We start from the raw sequence: 25,242 nt of genomic DNA, 5'->3' as shown, positions 1-25,242 counted from the left end.
GTGTGTTACCAAGTTCTCTGTGTGATGTGCAACACAAAATATCCAACCAGTGTGTTGAATCCCCCCCCCCCGACATATTCTAACTAGTTTATTAAACACAGAAGTATTTTATTTAACATAACATTTTACAGCAGCACGGTGGTGCATCTGTTGACCGTTGGCCTCACAGTTCTGAGGACCAGGATTCAAATCCCATTCCCACTTGTGTGGAGTTTGCATGTTCTCTGGGGGACACCAATTTCCTCCCACATCTCAAAAACACGCAACATTAATTGGACACTCTAAATTGCCCCGAGGTATGATTGTGAGTGCAGCTGCTTTCTGTCTCCATGTGCCCTGCGACTGCCTGGCAACCGGTTTAGGGTGCACCCCGCCTCCTGCCCGAAGTTAGCAGTGATAGGCTGGAGCACTCCCGCGATCCTTGTGAGGATAAGCGCCTCAGATTATCGATGGGTGAATATCGTGTGTGTGTGTGTGGTGTGTGTGTGTGTGGTGTGTGTGTGTGTATGAGAGAGAGAGAGACAGAGAGGGAGAGAGAGTCAGTTTTTTCACTGTTATTCTCTTTATAAAGCTACACTAGCGTAAAGTAAACGTCAACGAAAGACCTCATTTTTCACAGATGCAGTAACGCCATCTGCTGGATAAAACAGTGTTTTACAATTCTGAAAAATTACCATTTTAGAATTAATTAGTTCATTGGCTAGTTGTGAACAATCGCAGGAACCTATAAAATGCTAACGTCACATTCTCTCAGGTGACATGAAAGGTAACCCAAAAAGATATAATAGCAACGCTGTCTCACATGTCACAGAGTTGAGTACAAAGAAGCATGACGTCACTGTCTGGCTTACACAGGAAAGTGAGGAGGACTCCCAAGATCACAAAATATGGCGTGTTTCTGAAGATTATTATACATGCTCGTGGGTAGGGTATTTATGTCGTCCTGGTACAAAACCCTTTATCTCTCAGATTTGTCATTATTTTGAGATACAGTAATGCCAACCTGGAGGCCAAATTCCAGAAGGGGTCGATCAAAGGCGTAGTCGGCTGGATCGCTTTCCTTTGTGTTGATTGGCTGCTGAAGTCACGTGCAGAGATTGTACACGCGGAAGTGTCCAGGATGGAAAACACTTTCACAAACTGAACATCGTCCCTAAAGGTGACTTTTCTTGTACTTTCGTCATCTACGTGGAACTAAGTATCTCTATTTTCATTTTCGACATTTAAACGTTAAATATTCCTAGAGTTTGCTGATGAGCAAAAATAGTTGTTTGGGATTGTAACGTTTGACGTTGCCGCTCACTCATTCCTTTCAAGATGTGCGAAGTGTGATTATGACTTAGCTCTGACAAAATGACAGTAACAGACGTGTGTACGCGTCTAATCTAGAATAGTATCATTTAATATCGTTGACCGGTTCGTTTGATAGTTTGAAAAAGTTTCAACAGAGCATCTCCCAAAGTGCAGTCCACTGTGAGTGGAACGCCTATTGCATACAATGTGAATGCGGTTTGTGTTGTGTTGTATGTAATAGAAAAGAAAAACAAGGTTGACTCAGTTGTCATTAAGATAGATTGCACCAGAGGGGTAATCTTGTTATTAATAAAATAACTGAGGGCAGTGCTATTGCCCTCTAAATAAGCTCTAAATTGTTTTGTCTGGTTGGTTGGTTAGTGTCTGCATCGAGGTGATTGTAATTTGAAAAACATCAGAACAAATGTGGGTTTTTTTTTGTTATGGAGACGAGTGATGAAAGTCATGTCAACTAAATTTGCATTCCTCCTGTGTCATCCACTTTACTCAAATCACTCAGTCGGGTTTGTTAATTTATTTAGAAGCACTATAATTGACACGGTGCATGGGGCAACTGTAGAGCATTGGCCTCACAGTTCTGAAGACTGGGGTTCAAATCCCTGCCCCCCACCTGTGTGTGGAGTCCACTGGTGTCAAGTCCCCCATTTCTGCAGTATAATATAGTCACCAAAACATAACATAGGTAAAGTGTTTTTCATTCAGTGATCAGACCATACTAAATTCTCCCACTGAATAGGTCATTTGCTTGGGTTTGTCTTCCAACCTAAGGCACAGCATGTTTGTTCAAATGGACTGAGGATGTTACTTTCATAGAACCCACTAATGCTTGGGGCAAAATTACAAGATACAATAATTGAGATGTTACAAACAAAGAAATTACATCATTATGAAACTCCTTTGTTGTTTTTTTTCCTCTTGTGGTGACTTAAAGGATTGATCTGTTTATATCTGTACTGGGTGGCTTCTTAAAGGTCCCCTTCTGTCAGAATAAATTTGTAGTACTGTTTTTGCATAACGATGGTCAAACTGTCTGTGACAAGGTTTCAATTTGACATCGGTGTAATTTATCCTTTGAATGAAAAAAACTTTAAATACTAAAACTGCTTGCAAATGACATGATTTGAAATCACTGAGAGTGATGTAGTTATCGTAATATTCATTTCGTCATATACCTGATCACTTTATAGCTGTTACCCACCCACTCATCTCAGAGAACCTACATTGCTTTTCTGTTGTTCAAGAGATGGAGTCTCAACCACGACAGAGCCATAAAATAACACTCTATGAATTAAACATGTTGTGTTTTTTTACAACAATACTCAGACAATACTGTATTTGTATTTTTTCATGTAACTGTGGTGGAAGAAATGGTGATGGTCATCGGAATCACTATTCACATAGATGGGTGGAAAAGACAAAGAGAAAAAATAATTCCACTGCAAATGCAAGGACCCTGCAATGTCACTGATTTGTAACTTATAAAACTCCCAATTACTAGTTTCCCTTATCTAGTTTATCACTTTTTAAAATCAGAGATACATATAATAGACATACATGCATCCTATACTATACATATCGTATAGTACCTCTACTGCACTCTGATGCTTCTGTTTGCTGCAAGCAAGCCAGCTTTCATCACCCTTCCTACTCTGGTGCTAATTAACATGGTGCCTTAGAAGAAAAAGGTGTTTAGGCAGCATCGTTAAGTATTATAGAAAGAGCATCTAAGCGCAAACAGGTACATTTTTGTTTCATGTTCGGTGTCACAGAAAAAAAAAACATTTGTAGGTGCAGGTTTGCAAATAGTTGGTAGTTCAATAAACTGTATTTTATTTAGTGTTTTTTATCTCAAAAATCAATTTGAAGTTAAAAAAAAACAATCACGCATGAAATAGTGAAGGTTGATTTGGTTTTATGCATGAATTACAAGAACTAATAGCATGTTTATACCAAAACCGAAACCCTATAGTTGTCCCCATTATCATTATGCACTACACTAATTCTGATTGCCTGTCACTGTCATTGAATTCAGCAGACTATTGTTATCTTGGTCTCACCATACTGGCAGTTTCTCGTTAGCATAGCTGTAAATAATTCAGTCAGTCACTGTGGCTGTACACGAATCGAAATATTGTGAGATTCGAGTGAGCGAGAATTTTCTGACTTGAATCTGAATCAGTCTGAGAAAATCATACTACTACAAGAACTTCAACTGCTGCCCCACTGCATCGACTTAAAAAAATACAACCTTTTTTATTTTGTGGATTGATAAATCAGTTAAAAAAAACTTTGTGGAGGATTTCTATACCATTATTAAAAACACAGGACATAATTTTAAATTCACTATGCGTAGAATGCATAAAAACAAGTTGATTATGATGTAATTACTGGTTTGTTCTATAACATGTCAGAAAATGAGCAAAAATAGTGATAATTGTTATTCAAAAGTCAGAGGTTTGTGAATGTTTTATTTTGATGAAACAAATCTAACCAGTCTGATTTTTATCATAAATGTAATTATTTACTGCTTTAATATTAATCAGTGATTGTGTTTTGGGTCATGGGTCATGATTGTGCTGGCAGCTGTCTCAGCTGACTTTTGAGCAAGAAGCAGGGTCAACCCTGAACTGGGCACCAGCCAATCACAGGACACATAGAAAAAAAAACAGCCATTCACATACATTCACAACTACAGACAAGTTAGTCCCTTCAATTAAGGGAACATGCATGGTGTTGGGATGTGGGAGGAAACCTGAGTACCAAACAGGCACAGGAAGAACATGTTACCTCACACAGGCTGGCTTTGAACCTAGAACCTCAGAGGATTTGGGCAATTTGCAGTTATACAAAGTCTCTAAATTATTAAGCAGAAATCATTATCCTTCCATCCTCCTTTTACTGTGTATCCGAGTTCGGGACGTGGGGGCAGTAGCTTTAGAAGGGATGCCCAGACTTCCCTCTCCCAAGCCACTTCATCCAGTTCTTCCGGGAGCATCCCAAGGCATTCCTAAACCGGCTGAGACGTAGTCTCTCCAGCATGTCCAGGGTCATCCCATGGGTCTCCTCCCAGTGAGACGTGCACGGAACATCTCACCAGGGAGGTGCAGCATCTCATCCCTGACATGGGCAGGGTGCGCCACCACCATCCATGTTATTTGTTAATTTCTTGACTTCCTCCCAAATGGACCTGGCTTTCCTACGAATTCTTCCGGCTGTATTGAGTCCTCAGTTCGCATGACCAGGCGAGCTATAGTCAGGTCCAGAAACTGACTGACTGACTGACTGTTGAGTTTTGTGTGCTGTGTTTCTATCCCAGTCTGGTTTGAATACCCTTTGAAAGCCTCTCAGAAATTGCTGGTTTGGCTGCCATGTGCGGCACCAGTGAGGAAGTATGAACTGGATAGTGGCTGTCTATGTGAGCTGTGTCAAGTTGTGCAACACAGAGGAAGCGAGCGCATTTGAATGTGCTAGGACTCTCTCATAAATGGCTCATTTTGCCCTGAGTCACACCACAGTGTCACTCTTGCGATTGATAAAGGATGTGCCCGCAGACTATAAAATTGTCAGTGTACACTGGAGCTGTGTGAGTGAGTGGCATAAATATTTAAGTCTTACTTTGGAATGATTAAAGAAAACCAAAAGTTACTGTTGAGAGCTTATGAGTAAAGTAATATGAGTGTAGAAAAGGGTTACCTAGGCGACCAAGGCCGAGCGGGTAAATTATACGTATGAGGCTTTAATGGTGGTGTGGAATGGATGAGAAAAGGTTAAGGAGTTGCAGCCTGGGTGAAAAGGAACACATGCATCCTTCGCTGTGGGTAAGACCATAACTTTTGAAATATGACGTGATGCTGGAGTGTAGACAACTTAATAAATAAGTGTGAAATCTGGCCCCATTTAGTTTAAATGCAAAACTGATAAGACCAGCAGCAATAAAGGAAACAAACATCTTAAACATCTCTTTTGAGCTTTTCTCGTGTAATAATATTATGGCAGCCAGTATCAGAAAGCGATAGTAAACCTCGAATAACTTTCAATCCAATTGCAGTAAGTGAAATTACATAATGTCCTACACACGATGACTTGTTTTAATTAAAAAAAAAAGGTTAAAGCTAATTCATATAATATCCATCCATCTATCCATTCATCTGTCCATCCATTTTTCACCTCAAGTTACCCTGGTTAGCCCTTCCCATCTAACGGGAGGTGAAAGAAAGACTAGAGCCTGAACTGGTCTCCAGTCAGTCGCATGGTGCATATACAGTGAAGAAAATAAGTATTTGAACACCCTGCTATATTGCAAGTTCTCCCACTTAGAAATCATGGAGGGGTCTGAAATTTTCATCGTAGGTGCATGTCCACTGTGAGAGAGATAATCCAAAAAGAAAACTCCAGAAATCACAATGTATGATTTTCAATTATTTCTGTGTGATACAGCTGCAAATAAGTATTTGAAGACCTGAGAAAACCAATGTTAATATTTGATACAGTAGCCTTTATTTGCTGTTACAGAGGCCAAACGTTTCCTGTAGTTGTTCACCATGTTTGCACACACTGCAGGAGGGATTGTGGCCCACTCCTCCACAGAGATCTTCTCTAGATCAAACAGGTTTCTGAGCTGTCGCTCCCTCCAAATATTTTCTATTGGCTTTAGGTCTGGAGAGTGGCTGGCCACGCCAGAACCTTGATATGCTTCTTAAGGAGCCACTCATTGATTTTCCTGGCTGTGTGCTTCGGGTTGAAATACCCAGGCACGACCCATCTTCAATGCTCTGACTGAGGGAAAGAGGTTGTTCCCCAAAATCTCACAATACATGGCCGCGGTCATCCTCATCTATCTACATCATCTACAGCTAATACAGTGCAGTCGTCATGTCCCATATACGGAAAAACACCCCCAAAGCATGATGCTACTACCCTCATGCTTCACAGTAGGGATGGTGTTCTTGGGATGGAACTTATCATTTGTCTTCCTCCAAACACAGTTAGTGGAATTATGACCAAAAAGTTCAATTTTGGTCTCATCTAATCAAAAAACTTTCTCCCATGACTCCGAACTTTTTTCACCAACCTGCTTGGCAATTTCTCCGTAGCCCTTTCCAGACGTGTGGAGTTGTACAATTTTGTCTCTGGTGTCTTTGGACAGCTCTTTGGTCTTGGCCATGTTACAAGTTTGAGTCTTACTGATTGTATGGGGTGGACAGCTGTCTTTATGCAGCTAACGACCTCACACAGGTGCATCTGATTCAGGATAATACATGGAGTGGAGGTGGACTTTTAAAGGCGGACTAACAGGTCTTTGAGGGTCAGAATGCTAGTTCATAGACAGGTGTTCGAATACTTATTTGCACCTGTATCACACAAATAGTTAAAAATTCATGCATTGTGGTTTCTGGATTTTTCTCATTAGATTACATCTCTCACAATGCACATGCACCTACGATGAAAATTTCAGACCCCTCCATGATTTCTAAGTGGGAGAACCTGCAATATAGCAGGATGTTCACATACTTATTTTCTTCACTGTAGACAGACAGCCATTAGCACTCACATTCACACCGTCACTGAGTGGGGAAGTGAACCCACACTGCCTGCACCAAAGTCAGGCGCGTGTACCACTACACCATCAGTGAACAATACAGTCATACAATAGATAAAAGACAATAAAAAATTAAAATAATCGGGATATTAAAATGTGTGGCATCTGCAAAAGACCAATGCTTCCTTGATTTCTCACAACACACTAAAGTTCTCTTACACAGTAATTTAAATTAGGCTTTCCTCCGATTTCATTGGTAAGATCGGTATCGGCTGATCGGCTTTGTCATAATTTGTCGACATTGATCAGCTCCGCAAAAGCCATTTACTTCACATTGCCATCGTGCCCAGTATATTTAAATACAGAGTTTAGTTTTTAAGCATTGCGTTGTGTCTTTTGACGTACAAGAGTGAATAATTGATGGCTAATAAGAATCAAAAACCTAATTTAAAATAATTGACAGCTTCGTAGGGGAGACGAGATGGGAGAGAGACAATACATAATGCGAGGTTCGGACAGATGTGCTCTTTCACGGTTGCTCGTTGTCAGACTATATATAGTAGTAATATATAGTATAGAGACGGCACGGTGTCTCAGCTGGAAAGCGTTGGCCTAACAGTTCTGAGGTCCCGGGTTCAATCCCGGACCCGCCTGTGTGGAGTTTGCGTGTTCTCCCTGTGCCTGTGTGGGTTTTCTCCGGGCACTCCAGTTTCCTCCCACAAACCTCAAAAACATGCAAAATTAATTGGACACTCAAAATTGCCCCTAGGTGTGATTGTGAGTGCGGCTGTTTGTCTCAATATGCCCTGCAATTGGCTGGCAACCAGTTCATGGTGTACCCTGCCTGTTGACAGCTGGGATAGGCTCCAGAACTCCTGCAACCCTCGTGAGGATAAGCGGCTAAGAAAATGGATGGATATAGTGTATATATATTGATTGGTGTATGTACTAACAGCTATCTAATAGAATACCATTACTTTGTTCTGTCACTATGCCTCACTGGCATAAAAAAACGGTGCATTATTTATTGTAAATGAACAGGTCATTTATATAGACGCATTACTCCATCGTGTGATCAGTTATTGTTGTTTTAAATTCTCTGACTGGCCCCAAAAATCCCGATTGTTAAAGCCTAGTTTGACTGTACTGTGCAGTATTGACTTTTTGTGAATCGAAATATTCAATCATGCTGTTAAATTTGAAGTTCAAAAATTGAGTCAGCAGCCAATGAATTACAATGGTAGAAAGTGCTCATGCCAATCTAGTGCAGTGGAAGCAAGTAATTTCATTAGCTCTTGTCAAAGGTGTGGTGTACCTTGTTTAAGCCTGTTGTGGCTTGCTGAGAAGAATGTGGCCTATATTCTGAATCCTGAGCTAAACGAATGTGGGCTGGGACAATTTTCGTTTTGTTAGCGGTATTAATGTGTGGTTGTGTTAATATTGTCCTTCCCAACAAGAGCTGTCCTTTAAAAAGCTATTCACAATCAGTATTATGTTAATAAAGTTAATAGTGTTGAGAAGGACAGTTTAACCTTCAAAGTTGGACTTGACGTTTGAGTTGTTTCAAGTGAATGAATTCCTGGCTCAAACTCTTTATTACCATTACAAATCCTGTAGACAATGTTTTCAGCATCATTTTACCATTCGTGACTGTCATATAAAGATATGGTAAAGGAAAGTGATCTTGCTAAGCATGGGTTTTTTTTATGTATTTATGTACTGAAAACCTGGACCTTTTCCGATGTTACAATAAGTTCTTGCCTATGGTTATCAAAACATAAAAAGTAGATCAAAAAACAAAACTTACACTAACCTTTAAATACTCTCTGAATTGAACTTTCACAAGATTTGATGTAATACATGAAGGTTTGGAATCCAACTAAGTTTTATTTGACTTTTGAAGCCTTTACCATATATTACGTATGTCCAAAAGTTTGTTTGAACACAAACTGTACCATTTTTGTGTTGTTCAAGTTCTGCTGTATCATCCATTTAAGGGGCCAGCATTACTGAGCTTTTTTTTTTTTTAAAGACACCCATGTTGGTTAATCACGTGACATTTCCTTAATGCATTATCAGTGAAGGCCATGTGAAACAACCGAAGATTGACTCATTGTGTGTCCCGTCTGTTCCCACTATTTTCCCACCTTGGTTTTGGTGTCTAGTCTCAAACCATGAATATTGTTGGCCAGTTGGCAGAGACCGTCTATGTGACAGTCAAGGAGCTGTATTGTGGGCTAAACCCTGCCACTCTCACCGGTGGGATTGACGTCATCGTAGTGCGACAACCAGATGGGTCGTTCCAGTGTTCCCCGTTTCATGTCCGCTTTGGCAAAATGGGTGTGCTTCGCTCCAAGGAGAAAGTTGTAAGTCCAGCATTTTTCCTTTCAACCCTATTCTCTTACATTTGACAGTTTGCTTTTAGTTTCATTGATGTGGTTTGCTGTTGTGTAGGTGGACATTGAAATAAATGGAGAATCAGTGGACCTGCACATGAAACTAGGGGATAACGGTGAAGCTTTTTTCGTTGAAGAAAATGAAAACTTGGAGGTAAGATGGATTCACACCATATCTTTCCAAATGGCCAAACAGTTATGAGGTTCTGGGTTCAAATTTCGCCTTTTGCCTTCTGGTGTGGAGTTTTGCATGTTCTCTTCATGCTTGTGTGGTTTCAATTTGTGTACTCACTCCTGCTTCCTGGATCTTGTTCTCACATTCCAAAAACTTGCATGTTATCTTATTTGAAGAGCCTTCTTCTTTTCCTTTCTGCTTGTCCCATTAGGGGTCGCCACAGCGTGTCATCTTTTGCCATCTTAGCCTATCTCCTGCATCTTCCTCTCTAACCCCAACTGCCCTCATGTCTTCCCTCACCACATCCATAAACCTTCTCTTTGGTCTTCCTCTCGCTCTTTTGCCTGACAGCTCCATCCTCAGCATCCTTCTGCCAATATACTCACTCTCTCGCCTCTGAACATGTCCAAACCATCGAAGTCTGCTCTCTCGAATCTTGTCTCCAAAACATCCAACTTTGGCTGTCCCTCTAATGAGCTCATTTCTAATCCTATCCAACCTGGTCACTCCGAGCGTGAACCTCAGCATCTTCATTTCTGCCACCTCCAGTTCTGCTTGCTGTTGTTTCTTCAGTGCCACGGTCTCTAATCCGTACATCATGGCCGGCCTCACCACTGTTTTGTAAACTTTGCCCTTCATCCTGGTGGATACTCTTCTGTCACATAACACACCAGACACCTTTCGCCAGCTGTTCCAACCTGCTTGGACCCGTTTCTTCACTTCCTTACCACACTCACCATTGCTCTGGATTGTTGACCCTAAATATTTGAAGTCGTCCACCCTCGCTATCTCTTCTCCCTGGAGCTTCACTCTTCCTCCTCCGCCCCTCACATTCATGCACATATATTCTATTTTACTTCGTCACACCTAAGGCACACCTCACCATTGTTCTGCTGCCATCATACATGTCCTGTACTATTTTAACATACTTCTCTGCCACACCAGACTTACGCATGCAGTACCACAGTTCCTCTCTTGGTACTCTGTCATAGGCCTTCTCTACATCCACAAAGCTCCTTCTGACCTTCTCTGTACTTTTCCACTAGCATCCTCAAGGCAAATAATGCATCTGTGGTACTCTTTCTAGGCATGAAACCATACTGTTGCTTGCAGATACTTACTTCTGTCCTGAGTCTAGCCTCCACTACTCTTTCCCATAACTTCATTGTGTGGCTCATCAACTTTATTCCTCGATAGTTCCCACAACTCTGAACATCCCCTTTGTTCTTAAAAATGGGAACTAGAACACTTTTCCTCCATTGTTCAGGCATCTTTTCGCCCGCTAGTATTCTTTTGAATAAGTTGGTCAAAAACTCCACAGCCATCTCTCCAAATTGCTTCCATACCTCTACCGGTATGTCATCAGGACCAACTGCCTTTCCATTTTTCATCCTTTGTAGTGCCTTTCTGACTTCCCCCTTGGTAATCATTGCCACTTCCTGGTCCTTCACACTTGCCTCTTCAACTCTTCCTTCTCTCTCATTTTCTTCATTCATCAACTTCTCAAAGTATTCTTTCTATCTATTTAGCACACTACCGCCACCAGTCAACACATTTCCATCCCTATCCTTAATCACCCTTACCTGCTGCACATCCTTCCCATCTCTATCCCTCTGTCTGGCCAACCTGTAGAGATCCTTTTCTCCTTCTTTCGTGTCCAACCTGGTGTACATGTCTTCATATGCCTCTTGTTTAGCCTTTGCCACCTCTACCTTTGCCCTACGTCGCATCTCGATGTACTCCTTTCGCCTCTCCTCAGTCCTCTCAGTATCCCACTTCTTCTTTGCTAATCTCTTTCCTTGTATGACTCCTTGTATTTTGGGGTTCCACCACCAAGTCTCCTTCTCCCCTTTCCTACCAAAAGACACACCAAGTACTCTCCTGCCTGTCTCTCTGATTACCTTGGCTGTCGTTGGCCAGTCTTCCGGGAGCTTCTGCTTTCCATCGAGAGCCTGTCTTACCTCTTTCCAAAAGGCCACACAACATTCTTCCTTTCTCAGCTTCCACCACATGATTCTCTGCTCAACCTTTGTCTTCTTAATCTTCCTACCTACCACCAGAGTCATCCTACACACTCCCATCCTATGCTGTCGAGCTACACTCTCGCCTAAAGCTACTTTACAGTCAGTAACCTCCTTCAGATTACATCGGCTGCACAAAATATAATCCACCGGCGTGCTTCTACCTCCGCTCTTGTAGGTCACTATATGTTCCTCCCTCTTCTCGAAATAAGTGTTTACTACAGCCATCTCCATCCTTTTTGCAAAGTCCACCACCATCTGTCCCCCCTCCCTCTGGATGCCGTACTTGCCCATCACTTCTTCATCGCCCCTGTTTCCTTTACCAATATGTCCATTACAATCTGCACCAATCACAACTCTCTCGCTGTCTGGGATGCTCAGAACTACTTCATCTAGTTCCTTCCAGAATTTCTCTTTCAACTCTAGGTCACATCCTACCTGTGGGGCATAGCCGCTAACCACATTATACATAACACCCTCAATTTCAAATTTTAGTCTCATCACTCGATCTGATACTCTTTTCACCTCCAAGACATTCTTAGCCAGCTCTTCCTTAAAAATAACCCCTACTCCATTTCTCTTCCCATCTACTCCGTGGTAGAATAATTTAAACCCTGCTCCTAAACTTCTAGCCTTACTTCCTTTCCACCTGCTCTCTTGGATGCACAGAATATCAACCTTTCTCCTAATCATCATGTCAACCAACTCCTGAGCTTTTCCTGTCATAGTCCCAACATTCAAAGTCCCTACACTCAGTTGTAGGCTCTGTGCATTCCTCTTTTTCTTCTGACGATGGATCCGGTTTCCTAAATTAAAATTAAAATTAAAGAGCCTAAATTACCAATACATGTGAATATGAGCATTGCTGCAAATGACTGATGAGCAATACAGGATGTATTTTGCCTCTTACCAAAAGTCAGCTGGGATAGGCTCCAGCTCAGCCCTAATAAGGACAAGTCGTACTCCAAATCAGTCACTCCAGGCCAACTAAATAGTATTTTATGTTCAATAATTGTATTGTTATTGTTTGTAGCCAATAAATCAGAATTGGGCACTTCAATCTGCAGTGTAAATTCAGACTGAGATTTTGACTTAATCAATCAGGGTATTCTTAGATGCTAGCTTTTAATTAATGTTTTTATTCCTTACAGGTTGAAGTTCCAGCCCATCTCTGCACTTCCCCAATTCCTCTTGACACCCCAGAAGACATCGAGGATACCACTGATGCATCCTCCCTTTCTGGTTCCGGCACCCGCAGGAAGAGGCGTCGTCGTAAACGCGTGCGCTCAGATAGCTACCACAGAGAAGAGGGCAGCTCTTCTGCAGATGAGCAAGAAAAAGATAAGGACTGGGATGGAGATGGTAGCGGACAAGATACTCTTAATAAAGATAAAGAGACTACACCATTGAAAGTTAGGTTAGTGAACAAAACACATTTAGGTTTATCATTGTGTTGTTCCAGAAAAAGTGGCAAAAAATATTATGTAACTTAAAGTAGTACTAAAGTAATTTAAATAATTAAAATTTGAGATTTTTTTTTTAAATTAATTAATTTAATTGGTGAAGAAGTAACCCATAAGCCAAGGAAATGTGGATAGAGAAAGTTGTTTCTTCTTTTGTGGTTAGAGGCAGCATAGAATAATTCCCCTGCCACAAAATGCAAAAATAGAAATGGAAGAGAATTGGATGGGCAAACCCAACAGTGTTATGTTTGTTCTGACACTGGGGTCATTTTGCGTTGTTTGTGTGTTAAAGTAAGTCCGTGTACTACTCACTGTCTGAGGAGCCAACTGAAGAGGAGCTGGCGCTCAAAGATACTCATCGATACTCAGATGGAGACCAATCACCTGTAGAAAAGTGAGATAGATGAATTTCTCTCTCTATCTGACCCCTACTAAAGGCAGTAACACTTATTTGTCCTTATCGTCTTCCTTATCCCAGCACTGTGTTCGACAGCCGCCCATCCTCTCCCAAGAGTGACTCTGAGCTTGTGGTTAAAAACCATGAGTCTTCTGGGGTACTGATGCAGTGGAACTGGGGAGGCTTTCCCATGGTGCGGCAGAACTTGCTTGGTAGAAGCCCCACTTTTGAGATTACTAACGTCAAAGTTCCTTTGTCTGATTTTCCCTTTACAGCCACGTCAATCTGAAAGATCAGCAGTGGAGTTCCAGCACTCTGAATCTTCCCATTTTCGCACCATTCAGAGGCAAGACTCATTTGACACAGGCAATGACCCTGTGAACATCTGTAGCAGAGTGGGTCGGGTTACTGTGGTTAGACCACAACCCAGGTCTCAGTCTCTAGACTTAAGTAACCACGCCTTACAAACGATGCCTCTGAACATTGATCAACCCCTTATCTTCAGTTCAACCCTTAGTGACCCGTCAACATCATTAACAGAGAAGGATGACACTGAAGGGCTTGCCAATGAAGATGGTACAGTCAGTATTGCCCATGTTGCTGTCATTAATGATGCAGCTGTTGGCCAAGCTCATAACAACAGTCACCCAATTAAAGAAAGCCAAGACACTTTGATCAACACAACCGTTGCAAACAACGGAACCATCATTTGTGCAGAATCCTCGAATACACAGCAGACTAAGCACAGCCCAGAAGACATCAATGGTAGTGATTTTGTCAGTGAAAGCGACGATAGGATAGATCCCTGTGCCGAGAGAGGGGCGGAGGATGAAGTGGTGGGCTCTGCTTCTCCAAAAGCTAAAGCCAAAGAGAATGAGATTAGCTGCACTGCTGCTGAGGAGTTGCCAAACTCCTCTGAAATAACAACCAAGCAGGAGCAACAAGACAAAAACAAGGGTGAGCATCAAACTATTGTGTATGTACTAATTTTGAGTTTAGTCATGCAGTTTGTTCTCATTAGCGTGTTACATGTTTATAATTTCACATATTCATTTTCAAAGGCCGACGGAATCATCATCTTGGACCAACAGGCATTTACCTGGATGATCTGACTTCACTCGATCCTGAGGTTGCAGCTCTCTACTTCCCGAAAAGGTAAAAAGACTAAAGCTGGTTGTCAGTATACAGTGTCATGAAAAAGTATTTGCCCCTTCGTAATTTTTTCCAAACAGTGAATACTCGGTTCTCAAACGTCCCCATTCTCGAACAAATCAGTTTTCTAAGGAAATTTCGCAGTTTTTTTGCTTCTAATTTCGAACGAAAATCCAGTAATCGAACGCCCCCCAAAAAACACGGAAATAACATCACGCGTGCGGCCCGACCAGTTGACCCATGACACGCTTTGTTATTGTGAATTCCAACAATGCCGAAAAAAAACTGGAAAGAACAACGCGTGCAGACTGACCAGCTGACCCGCGACGCACTTTGTTATCCTAAATTCCAACGCCGCAGAAAAAACCCGGAAATAACATTAGGCGCTTGGCCCGACACTAGCTGACCCACGACGCGCTTGGTTATTGTGCATAACGCAGGCTCTGTACGCAGACTTGTCCCGGTAGCTACATTTACTGGCCTTTTTCTTCCTATTGAAGACTATTAACCCCCAATCATGGCTCCAAAGAAGTGACACTAGATAGGTTCTTCGGGATAAGAAAAGAACTCACAGGGGGAGAGTCTCCCCGGCCGGAGAGATTTGATATTTGATAGTTTTACATTGCTTTTTTCTCGTGAACTTTAATAATGCTGTGTTTCATTAGCATTTCTGCATTTTTGTTTTGTTTCAAAGATTTCGTCATCTCGAGTTATGAGTTAATGTGTTTGTGTTACCTTTTGTAAAAATAAAAAAACGTTTTGTTTTTTTTTGCTTTTTTTCCTCTCATTATTGGGAAAAGGAAAAGCTAAAAAAAACTGCTTTAAAAAGCTTATTTTTTCAGTCTTGGAACTTTAAACCAAGGTTGGTGCTTGCATCCATTGGCTACATACGGGGCAGAAAGTAAAGACGTTCTGCAGAAAAAAAGTAAAAAAAAATAATAATACCATAATAATTTATATAATCTAATTATTATTATGGACAGAACGGCGGACTAATCTTTAGCACGTCTGACTCGCAGTTCTGAGGTTCTCGGTTTGAATCTAGGCTGTGAACGTTCTGTGTGGAGTTAGCGTGTTGGAACTGGATCATCTCATTAGCTGAGGTAATAATACAGAGTTTACATGTTCAGGGAGACATTGAAAATACTGGTATGTTTGTTATTGTTGTTACAGAATCACTGCGTTATACTGAGAGCCGTTTCAATTATATTTCTCTGTTTAAACTATGAACATTAACAATTTCTTTGTATTATTTATATTAGTGTTACTATATTAGTGTCACAAATGATCATTATCCATCCACCCATTCACGATACTGCTTTTCTTGTTAAGGCCGTGGGGTGCTGGATTCAGTCTCAGGTGATTTTGGATGAGAGGTGAACTGCACCCTGAACTGGTCATCAGTCATTAGTAGTAAATGGGCATTATTATTTTTGCAAAAACAGAATTATTACTACATATTAGGGATCACAGTCCATCAAATTCTTTCAAGGAACTTAATTTCGAAGCGTGGGATCAAAATCTTGAGTTCTGGCTGTCTTGTGTGGAGTTTTGCAGGTTCTCCCCATATTGAGTAGTTTTTTAAAAATATGCTAGGTAAAATGAAAACTCTGAATTGTCCATAGGTGTGAATGTGAGTGTGAATGGTTGTGTTTCTATATGTGTCCTGCAATTGGCTGGCGACAGCAATCAGGGGCGTACCTCACCACTGAAAGGCACCTCGGATAGCCTCTAGCTCACCCGTGACTCAAGTGACCACAAGCGCTAGTGAATGGAAGGATGGATTGTTTGGATGCACACAGAAACGCCTCCACCCAATAGGTGGGTTCCCAAATCTGCAGTTGAGTAAAATAAAAAGTGCAACTTGCCTTTGTATGAAGAAATATGAAATACATCATCATCAGATCTCACTCTTTGGAGTCGACTGCTTCGCTCAGTATTTGCTTTGCAATTTTCACTTTTTTGAAACTGTTGAATAAATAAGTCTTTCAATTGCTGCTCCACAATTGTGAGTTTAGGTAATATTTAATTTCCAATAGCTGTATCAGTTTTCTGTCAGGTTCCTCTAAAGGCATGTGGTTCTATAACATTGCTTTATCCCCGCAGTGAAACAGAGAGTTACTCCCCACCTGTCACAGAGCAAGGCTCTGGCTCAGCAAGTCAGTCACCGCAATCTGTTGGTGCCTTGGACAGCGGTACTGAATACCTGTCAGATTCTGCCTCTTACGCCACAGAGGTCAGCATGTCCCTCTGTGGACACGTGGGTGACACCAGCCACCTCACCAAAGGTCAGCATGATTTACTATGATCTGATACTGTCACTGTTCAGCCAGTGCGTGAAGGAGTCAAATTTGTGTTTTGCCATTTGTCCAGAGAGGTTTTTAGACCATTCTGTGTCATACCATGACTTTGTCAACAATCCAGGAATCATTGATGATCCGAACCTAGTTATATGTATCAACTCCAAGTAAGATTTTCAGGTTTTTTTTTTCAGTCATGAATGCTTTTTATTTTCTACTGTCTTCAAGTTCTTGTTCATGTTTATCAGCTATTATAACTGGGCAGTGGCTGCTCCAATGGTCTTGTCAATGACAGCTTTCCAAAAGAATTTACCCAAGGTTGGTTTGCTTGTTTGATATAAATCTGAGTTGTGCCTCTTTTACACTGTGGTTCCACAATGGCTTTATCCAAAATATCACATTTATCTGCCCCCCCCCCCCCCCCCCCCGCCCCCCAAAAAATGGAAATTGATGCAACAGAGCAAAAGAAGTGAGTGTTAGACACTGCTGTCCTGGTATTGCAGTAATTCCATTTACACATAAGCTGTGCCAACTATGTCACTGCTCTAACCACCTTCAAAGTCAGTATATTGACAGAAGGACTTTGGTCCCCCATCCCTTCTTTGTGCCATTCCAACAGAACAGAAGGCCTTGTGTGGGGCTTTAATTAATCAAGCTCATGATTGAGTCTAAAATTATGATAGAACTAATGTCATTGATTTTGTTCTCAATCCATAGAGTACAGTTGAGAGTCTAGTGAAAGACAAAATGCCCAAAAGGTCTGGACGCTGGTGGTTCTCCTGGAGGAGACGAGACTTGGACAACAGCCAGGTTACTATTTTTTGTGTTGAAAACTTTATTGATAAAGACGGAAGTCAGTGACAATGGAACATTTACTCTCTTGGTTTTTCAGCAAGAGCCTTCAAAAAAGGATGGGGAGGAGGTACTGCATGGGGATCCCAGCACAGTCAGGTATGTTTATTAACAAAATAAAATCCCCTTCGCACATTAATATTTAGAATTATGTATTATATTTTTAAATCCAGCTAAACCTACATGATACCATCAGTGGACATATTAGGTACTGCAATAACATCGAATGCAAGGGCTGTTTTTTTTTTTTTTTTTAGTGCTCCTTTAATGCCCAGTATTCGGAGAGGTATCAGTCAAGGTCTGTCAATAATTGACGTTATAGTTTGCAGCCGCTCACTGTGTATGGAAGTATTCCTTCGTCTTCCCGATCATCCCGATCCCATGTAATCGAGCATTTGGAACCCCATATAACACATCAGATCCACGCACGTAGGTCATGTGACTCGCGAAAATGTCAGCGCCCCTGAAAATTCGTAATTGTCGATTAAAATCTTCTCAAACACTATTAAATGAGAGAGGATTTAACATCATATTGTCAAAATAGAGTACACAGTACATGACCTACGGGATACATTGTAGATGCGAACCAGTGGAATTCCCCTTTGACGGAGAGGATACATATATAGAGCTCGTGCACCTACGTCACCGAAGTCACGTGTCTGGCCACACTGCCGTGCAAGTAAAGTATTGCTCAATGCTAAGTCGGTTGGAGACGACACGGAAATACGTCTATAGCGCCACACCTAGAATTTTGTCCGATACCGTTAAACGTTTCAAAGGTGATAATAAATGAAGGTACATGGAAAAATGAGAGACACTTGGTATTGAGGACCCATATTTAATGCCGAAGTCGGTGTTTTCGCCGATAAGAAATTGGACCGTTAACCCGCTTCCGCTTGTCTTGGACAACTGGATCTCCACATGTATCTGGTGAGTAAAACGTCAAGATTTACATGGAAGAGTTTGAAAGCCTACAAAAGTCTGGACGCATACAAATACTTCATTGCTGGATCTGTTCTCAACGGTGCGATGGCTTCATGAACACGGAAGTGTCTTCGGCTACACGTTAACCTTTGCCGAAATCCATCGATCTCTTGAACTAGTATTCAATACAAATACCAATATTTAAATAAATGACCCCTGGTTTTACACAAACTCGCACTAACTATGATTGGAAAAAAAAAAGACGACACGCGAGTTGCCTCCTCCGAAGCGTTTCCCAAGAAGTATTCATAATGCCAAGTTGGCTCAGGTTGTTTGAGAACAATGCATTAAAAAAAAAAAAAAGGAGTCTGCTCCTCAGTATGCGAAGTGTGTTGCCACTACACGTTAAACTTCGGTAAACCTCTCCGTGACAGACTTTATTAATTTTTTTTTAATATGCATTGTTCTCAAATGACTAATGCGTATTTAAAAAACGAAAATCAACCGCTGGGATAGGCTTCAGACCCCATACACAACAGAAGCGTGTTGCGACCGCACGTTAACCTACATAAACCTCTGTGTGACCGACGATTTATTTTCTTTTTTTAATACGCATTGGACTCATTTGAGAACAATGCATATTAAAAAAAAAAAGAAACATCTGTCAGGGAGAGGTTTAGCGAAGTTTAACGTGTGACTGCAATACACTTCTGTGTACGTTGGAGATGACTGTTGTTTTTTTTTTTTTTTAAATTCATTGTTCTCAAAAGAGCCAATTTGGCATTATAAATACTTCTTGGGAATTTGAGATTGAGAAGAATAATTCCTACCTGAAATGTAGTGATCGCTACACAGTATTTGGTTGGGTTCCGTCCATCACGTTTAATTGCCAAAATCCATCGATCTTTTCTCGTCTTTTCAGCTGGTATTCCATTGAATGATCTCTTTGAATATCTGTCTTGTCTGTTGTAACAACCAACAGCACAACAAGTCTCAGGCATTGTGAATATTCTGCTCCGGTTCAATGTCCCCCACACTGTTGAGCACCTCTTTTTGACCGGCAATATGGCGCTGTGAAAATGGTGACGTCACGTGCACGAGCTTTATTTGCAACATCCAAGTATGATGCTGTGCAGTTCCATCATGGGCCCAACGACATTTGGTGCATGTATGTTTTGTCCTCAGAACCACACTAGAGGATGCGGGGAGTGATGTGATGGCAGCAGTTGCTCAAAAAGCCGCTATTACCTCAAGCTTGTCAACAGACCCACTTCGTACTACTCAGTGTCTCACTCAGATGTACCGCAAATCACTTCGCCTGACATCTGAACAGATAGTGAGTATAAACATGCCTTGGAACTTTGCCCAGCCGAGCTGTGAAGTCATTGTCGTACAAACTGTGTGTGGGAATGGTTATTGTGTAGATTAGCCCCACTGATGTGATACAGTGTGGCCAAAATGGAAAACCGCTCGCTCACGGCCATTTTTAGAAACAGACTGATAGCAAAGGATTTGGTTGGTTGTTCGAATTCACACTTGATGGGTGGGCAGGTATTTTATAGACCTAATTATGCAACAAATTATGCAACATGTAACTAAAGAATTGACTGTCTTTTCCCTGTCATGAGGTCAACGCAACAGCGAGTCACTTGCATGATTTTCTTGTCTGATGTCATCCAACCATTTTATTTGAGCCTCAATAAACATTTAATTTCACAAACTTGTTTTTAACTGCACTTTTGCACGTGAAATCACTTAAACAATACATGACATGATGCATGTTGTCATTGCTCCTGCAGGAGTTGCACAAATCTCTTTCTGCATATGGATTGGCGGCGTGCCCTCTTCCATCCGGACAACCATCACCGCACCAATTTTCTTTTTTTTTTTCCATCTCTCAGCTTCGTCCATGGCACGTCACATGAGTCAGAGTACTTTCAGTTCTACGGTCCTTGTGTTAAAATAAAAGCACGAGTTTAAGAATCAGAGACTGTATCTACCTTATAAATGAACTAAATCTTCATTGATGGGCATAACAATGCCCATGGGCCAGGTTGGACTGCCTGATGTGTCCTGCAGGCCGTACGTTTGACACACCTGATGTAGAGCATCTCATATAGATAATAATGATTTTCATTTTTCCCCCCCATGTATGTATGTAAATTATGCGACACATATGTATCTTTGAGGTTCTGTTCATGTGTGTCCCCCTGCTTTTGAGGTTGAACTACTATTGTCACTCTATAATCAGGAGAACCTGCATCTGCGTGAAGGAGCTAACAAGGTGATATTCAGTGTGACCACCCAATACCAGGGTACCTGTCGCTGTGAGGTCGCCATCTATTTGTGGAACTGGGACGATCGCATCATTATATCAGACATAGACGGCACCATAACAAAGTAAATGCAGCAGTCTCTTCTAGTGTTGTACTGTATTTCACCTTAAAAAATAACAGTGCTTAAATAAAGTATTTTTTTTAACAGGTCTGATGCTCTGGGACATATTCTTCCACAGTTTGGCAAAGACTGGACACACAAAGACATTGCTAAACTTTACCACAGAATTCACCAGTAGGTCAACTATATTTGTAGTATTGTTGTTAATAACACACATTACATGTTCTTTACGCATTTCTGTTGTCTGGACATACATTTGCATGCCTGAATGATTGTTTATGTTGTTGCAGAAATGGCTATAAGTTCCTGTATTGTTCTGCGCGGGCTATAGGAATGTCCGCCATCACTAAGAATTACCTGCAGTGGGTCAACGACAAAGGCACTGTTCTTCCTAAAGGCCCAGTACTGCTGGCCCCAAGCAGCCTCTTTTCTGCACTGCACAGGTTCAAAGATTCACTTTCAGTACAATTTTGGGTACCTCAGTACCGATCCATTTGTGTTTATTTTGGGAATTTTCCAAAGCTGCATGGTAGAGTATTTGGTTAACTTCACTACCTTAAAGCCTCTTTATACTTCCGTGGGCGGTGAGGACACAGTGGCTGTCCTGCTGGTCGTTTGCCATTATTCTCGAGCTAAACCCACCTGCGCATTTTTAGGTACTGCCGTTCTTCTCCAAGTCAGAGGTGTTGCTATGGCTGGTATTAGCTAGGACGCCACAGGGTGGAGTTTCCTCAGCACTTTTTGGTCATTTCTGGTAGCCGTTTTTACTTTGCTTTTTCGTAACAAGGAGCAACATGACAACAATGACGACCGTGGAAGTGTGTGGTCACGTGATGCAATGCGGGCATTGTCAAGCGCAGGAGTATAAGGAGGCCTTTACAATTAGAGGATAAGGGTTCATCTCGCCTTTTTGTATCTTTTGTAAGTTTTCACATTCTAAAATGGGTGCTCAATGTGTCGATCGATCGCGAGGCAGTCTTGGTCGATTGCGGAATGGCGTGCCAAAAAAAAAACTATGTCAGCCAATGACATAGCCAATCCCTCTAAACTGCTCACATCCGCAATTGTGCAACACTGATTCAGTCTTGCAGATATTCTGCGTTGCGCGTGCAAATTTTTTTTTTTGACATTTTGTGACATTTTGCAATGTGATTCAATGAGTGAGGGATGACTGGTTGTTACATCCAATGGCACAATTCACATACATACTGTAAAAAAATTAAAAGAAGCCACTAGTTTCTTTTGGGCAGCTCACGGAACTTTCTCTAACAACGGCCGCTGCTCCGCCACACCCTCTTTTCCTAGTTTACCTTACCCCCGCTCTTAAAGACGTACACTCATAATTAGAAAGGTTACAGTACAGTGCAGCCCATCAATGCGTTTTATAATGGACAAGATTTTCTCTTTTCCGAGTGGGAAAGATCTGGTCTGAAGCCAAAGTAGAAAGTGCAGGATGAGATGGTGTCTAATTTTAAACTTCCATCTTGGCACAGCCTGATCCAGGATGAAAGCACAGACAATACAGTGCACAAAAAGCTAATTCTGTATTTTAAAGATAGGAGGCAACATAACATTATCCTTAAAACGGTTTGGGAGCTTCAACATCAATTAGCCCTCTAAATGTGTGAGTGCATATAAAACCTTCTCGCCCGACGCAGCTAGGATAGGCTCCCTCTCGCCCATGTCCCGCTCACCCACGTTCATAATGAGGGCAAGCACTATTTAAAAAAAAAACCAAAACATCATGACACTATAAATAACGTTTTCAGACTGTACAATTCTGAAGTTTTTTGGTCCACCTTGCAAAATTTCTTCTTCTATTGCAAGTTAAATCATTCCTCTTAACTGTTCATTATGTATGTCTTCTCTATTATGCAGGGAGGTGATTGAGAAGAAGCCAGAGGTGTTTAAAATTGCCTGTCTCAGCGACATCAGAGACCTATTCAACCCCAAGAGACAGCCTTTCTACGCAGCCTTTGGCAACAGGACCAATGTATGCGCCCCTGCACATTCTCAGTAATTCATCAGAAGCAATTGAGCTCCACCAGTGTCACAATTTTTGCTGTTCCTTCATCCTGAAATGATGTGAGAAAAATGTAGAAGGTAGTGGCTAGTAGGGGTGTATCAATTTAAGAATGACTGGATTCGTATCACGGTTTGTTGTTACCGATTCAGATCAGAAACAATGTTGGTTCATCTAGCACGATTCCATCTGAAACGATTCAGTAGTTTGAAATTGATTCAGTCACTTTAAATAAAAAATTTTACCCGTGCAACTCTGAAATAAATACCTGGATACTGGACAGTGCACCTGAAGTTTCCTGAAAATGTCTTTTGTTTCATGTAAAGATATTAAGTTAGATTAAGTATGGATATAATCAACAATGAAGAAGCATTATTGGCAAATTCATTTAGACTTTATTTGACTAAAGTGTAAGTAACATCTCAATTTGGATGCTAAAGTTGTTCTTTAACATACAAATTATACAAATATTAAGAATATGCAAGGCCAGTGGCATCAAGTGCATACAGAGGAATGATTTACAGATTATTGGGCAGGCATTTTAAAATTGCGATTGGATTTTTATCCCAATGTTACATATTTTTCTCTAAATTTCCTCAATTGCAGGACAACCCATTAAAAGACAACCCATTAAGGCTCACATTTATACTGAAGATGTGGTAACCACTCAACCACCATGCTGCCTAAAAAGAAAAGAAAATACTCTTGTAACAGTCAGTCATTTTAATAACGTTAATTATTGAAGTTTATTTAAGTGGACGAATGGTGAATATTTTGCGCTTTTTATATTTATATTTCAAAGTGATACTGAATACTTGTTGGAGAGTAATCGTATTGCCCGTTGTTTTGCAGGATGCTTACGCCTACGCGCAGGTGGGAGTGCTAAACACCAGGATATTTACTGTCAATCCAAAAGGAGAGCTGATGCAAGAGATGACCAAAGGAAACAAGTCCTCGTAAGTTTTCACTGTTTTCGACAGCATTTGTTGGAAATACCAGGGAGCATCCCATCCCTGATTGCTGCTATTGTCTGTGGTGCAGATATACCCACCTGGGTGAATTAGTAGAGCATTTCTTCCCAGAGGTTGACGACAGCGGCTCTTCTGCTTTTTTGTGTCCCGAGTTCAGCAGTGTCACCTATTGGAAGGACCCACTGCCAGAACTGGACCTGAACACACTACTGTAGACACACCATCCTTATGCTCTGCAAACAAAACTATTGTCTGCCTTAATATTTATATTTACAGCGTGTTGCAACACGTTTTCCGCAGCCGATTAACTGCCTTTGATTGAATTCACTGTGGTGTTACTGAGATGTTTTACAGCGATGTTTTCCATTAATTGATAGCTAAACCAAGTCAGTGCGTAAAGCATTAATTACACTACTCGAACTTACTCATGCTCAAATACAACGTTGCCGACAATCAATGCATGGCTAAGTGTAAATATGCAAGTTACTGTTACTATTGGCATTGACATTTGTATTTGTGCATGGCACCTATAACATTGTCACACATATCAGCTCAAAGCATGGGCCGAAAATCATGCAAATCCCAAATTTGTAGCTACGATTGCTTCTGTTTTGTGTTGTTTGATTTTATTTTTTTAATTTGTCGTGGGAACATCTGAAGCCCAGACCAGTGACGTAGTAAAGAGTCAAGAGTGTTCTCTAGTCTACGCAAAAAGTGTATGTGGTTGGGAGAATTTTATTCATACATGCTTGGCCGTGGAGTTGTATGTTTTGTGTTTTGGCATCTACTATATATATATCTATATAGATATATAGATATATATATATATTATGAGCATTTATGTCTATTCTGACTTAATTGTTCTACTTTTGCCAAGGTACAAAGGATTTGTATACGAGAATTCCTTGTTAAGTCTGCGCATATTGTATAATTCAGGATTGCAGTGATCCTGGAAATGATGATATAAATGATTTAATATAGAATGACTGGTATAGAAAGTTAACAAATGATACATTTCACTTCTTCCTTCCTAGTTACTGCATTACCACCTTCAGAAATGTCCGTACACTGTGAATGAGGGAGATGCTTTTAAGTGACTTATTAAATCCTCTGACCCGAGAAGCGATATAAACTGTAATGATTTATAAGATTGTTTTTATGAAACTTATTTGTTGTTGTTGGGTACTTTTCATGATAAATAAAAGTAGAATTCATTAGAGGTGGTACAATGTGCAGTTTTCAAAACCAAATGCGGACACAAACACGAATCTGTTTGAATGAAAGATCTGTTTTATGATAAATCGGTGACTATTGGGAC

At 41.0% G+C, this 25,242-nt stretch overlaps 1 protein-coding gene across 3 annotated transcripts; it reads left to right on the top strand.

Annotated features, from left to right (window-relative positions):
- The first annotated feature begins 841 nt into the window (after nucleotides 1-841).
- Nucleotides 842-25,141, top strand: LOC133507281 (phosphatidate phosphatase LPIN3-like). 3 transcript variants are annotated; one of them, XM_061832167.1, is made up of 20 exons: nucleotides 842-1,159; nucleotides 9,046-9,219; nucleotides 9,308-9,403; nucleotides 12,597-12,862; nucleotides 13,201-13,302; nucleotides 13,387-13,498; nucleotides 13,581-14,262; nucleotides 14,367-14,460; nucleotides 16,564-16,745; nucleotides 16,831-16,924; nucleotides 17,006-17,075; nucleotides 17,475-17,567; nucleotides 17,650-17,708; nucleotides 19,719-19,869; nucleotides 20,785-20,933; nucleotides 21,018-21,104; nucleotides 21,221-21,373; nucleotides 22,809-22,923; nucleotides 23,806-23,909; nucleotides 23,995-25,141. In XM_061832167.1, the coding sequence occupies exons 2-20, from the start codon at nucleotides 9,190-9,192 to the stop codon at nucleotides 24,137-24,139; spliced, it is 2,784 nt and encodes a 927-aa protein (XP_061688151.1). In that variant the 5' UTR covers nucleotides 842-1,159; nucleotides 9,046-9,189; the 3' UTR covers nucleotides 24,140-25,141. The 3 variants fall into 3 exon arrangements, with proteins under 3 accessions (XP_061688151.1, XP_061688149.1, XP_061688150.1); XM_061832165.1 differs by having other exon boundaries at nucleotides 9,019-9,219; XM_061832166.1 differs by lacking the exon at nucleotides 842-1,159 and adding an exon at nucleotides 1,189-1,473 and having other exon boundaries at nucleotides 9,019-9,219.
- Nucleotides 25,142-25,242: the final 101 nt, after the last annotated feature.

Source organism: Syngnathoides biaculeatus, chromosome 10 (genome assembly GCF_019802595.1).
Source record: "Syngnathoides biaculeatus isolate LvHL_M chromosome 10, ASM1980259v1, whole genome shotgun sequence".
Classification (NCBI taxonomy): domain Eukaryota; kingdom Metazoa; phylum Chordata; class Actinopteri; order Syngnathiformes; family Syngnathidae; genus Syngnathoides; species Syngnathoides biaculeatus.
This window is presented reverse-complemented; position numbering and strand designations above follow the sequence as displayed.

What these genes read in the sequence shown, in the direction of transcription:
- LOC133507281 (XM_061832165.1), top strand. Translation starts at nt 9,028, where the DNA reads ATGAATATTGTTGGCCAGTTGGCAGAGACCGTCTATGTGACAGTCAAG. An exon ending in ACTGGGGAGGCTTTCCCATG is followed by an intron (nt 13,499 to 13,580) that starts GTGCGGCAGAAC and finishes TTCCCTTTACAG; the next exon opens with CCACGTCAATCTGAAAGATC. An exon ending in GCTCTCTACTTCCCGAAAAG is followed by an intron (nt 14,461 to 16,563) that starts GTAAAAAGACTA and finishes TTATCCCCGCAG; the next exon opens with TGAAACAGAGAGTTACTCCC.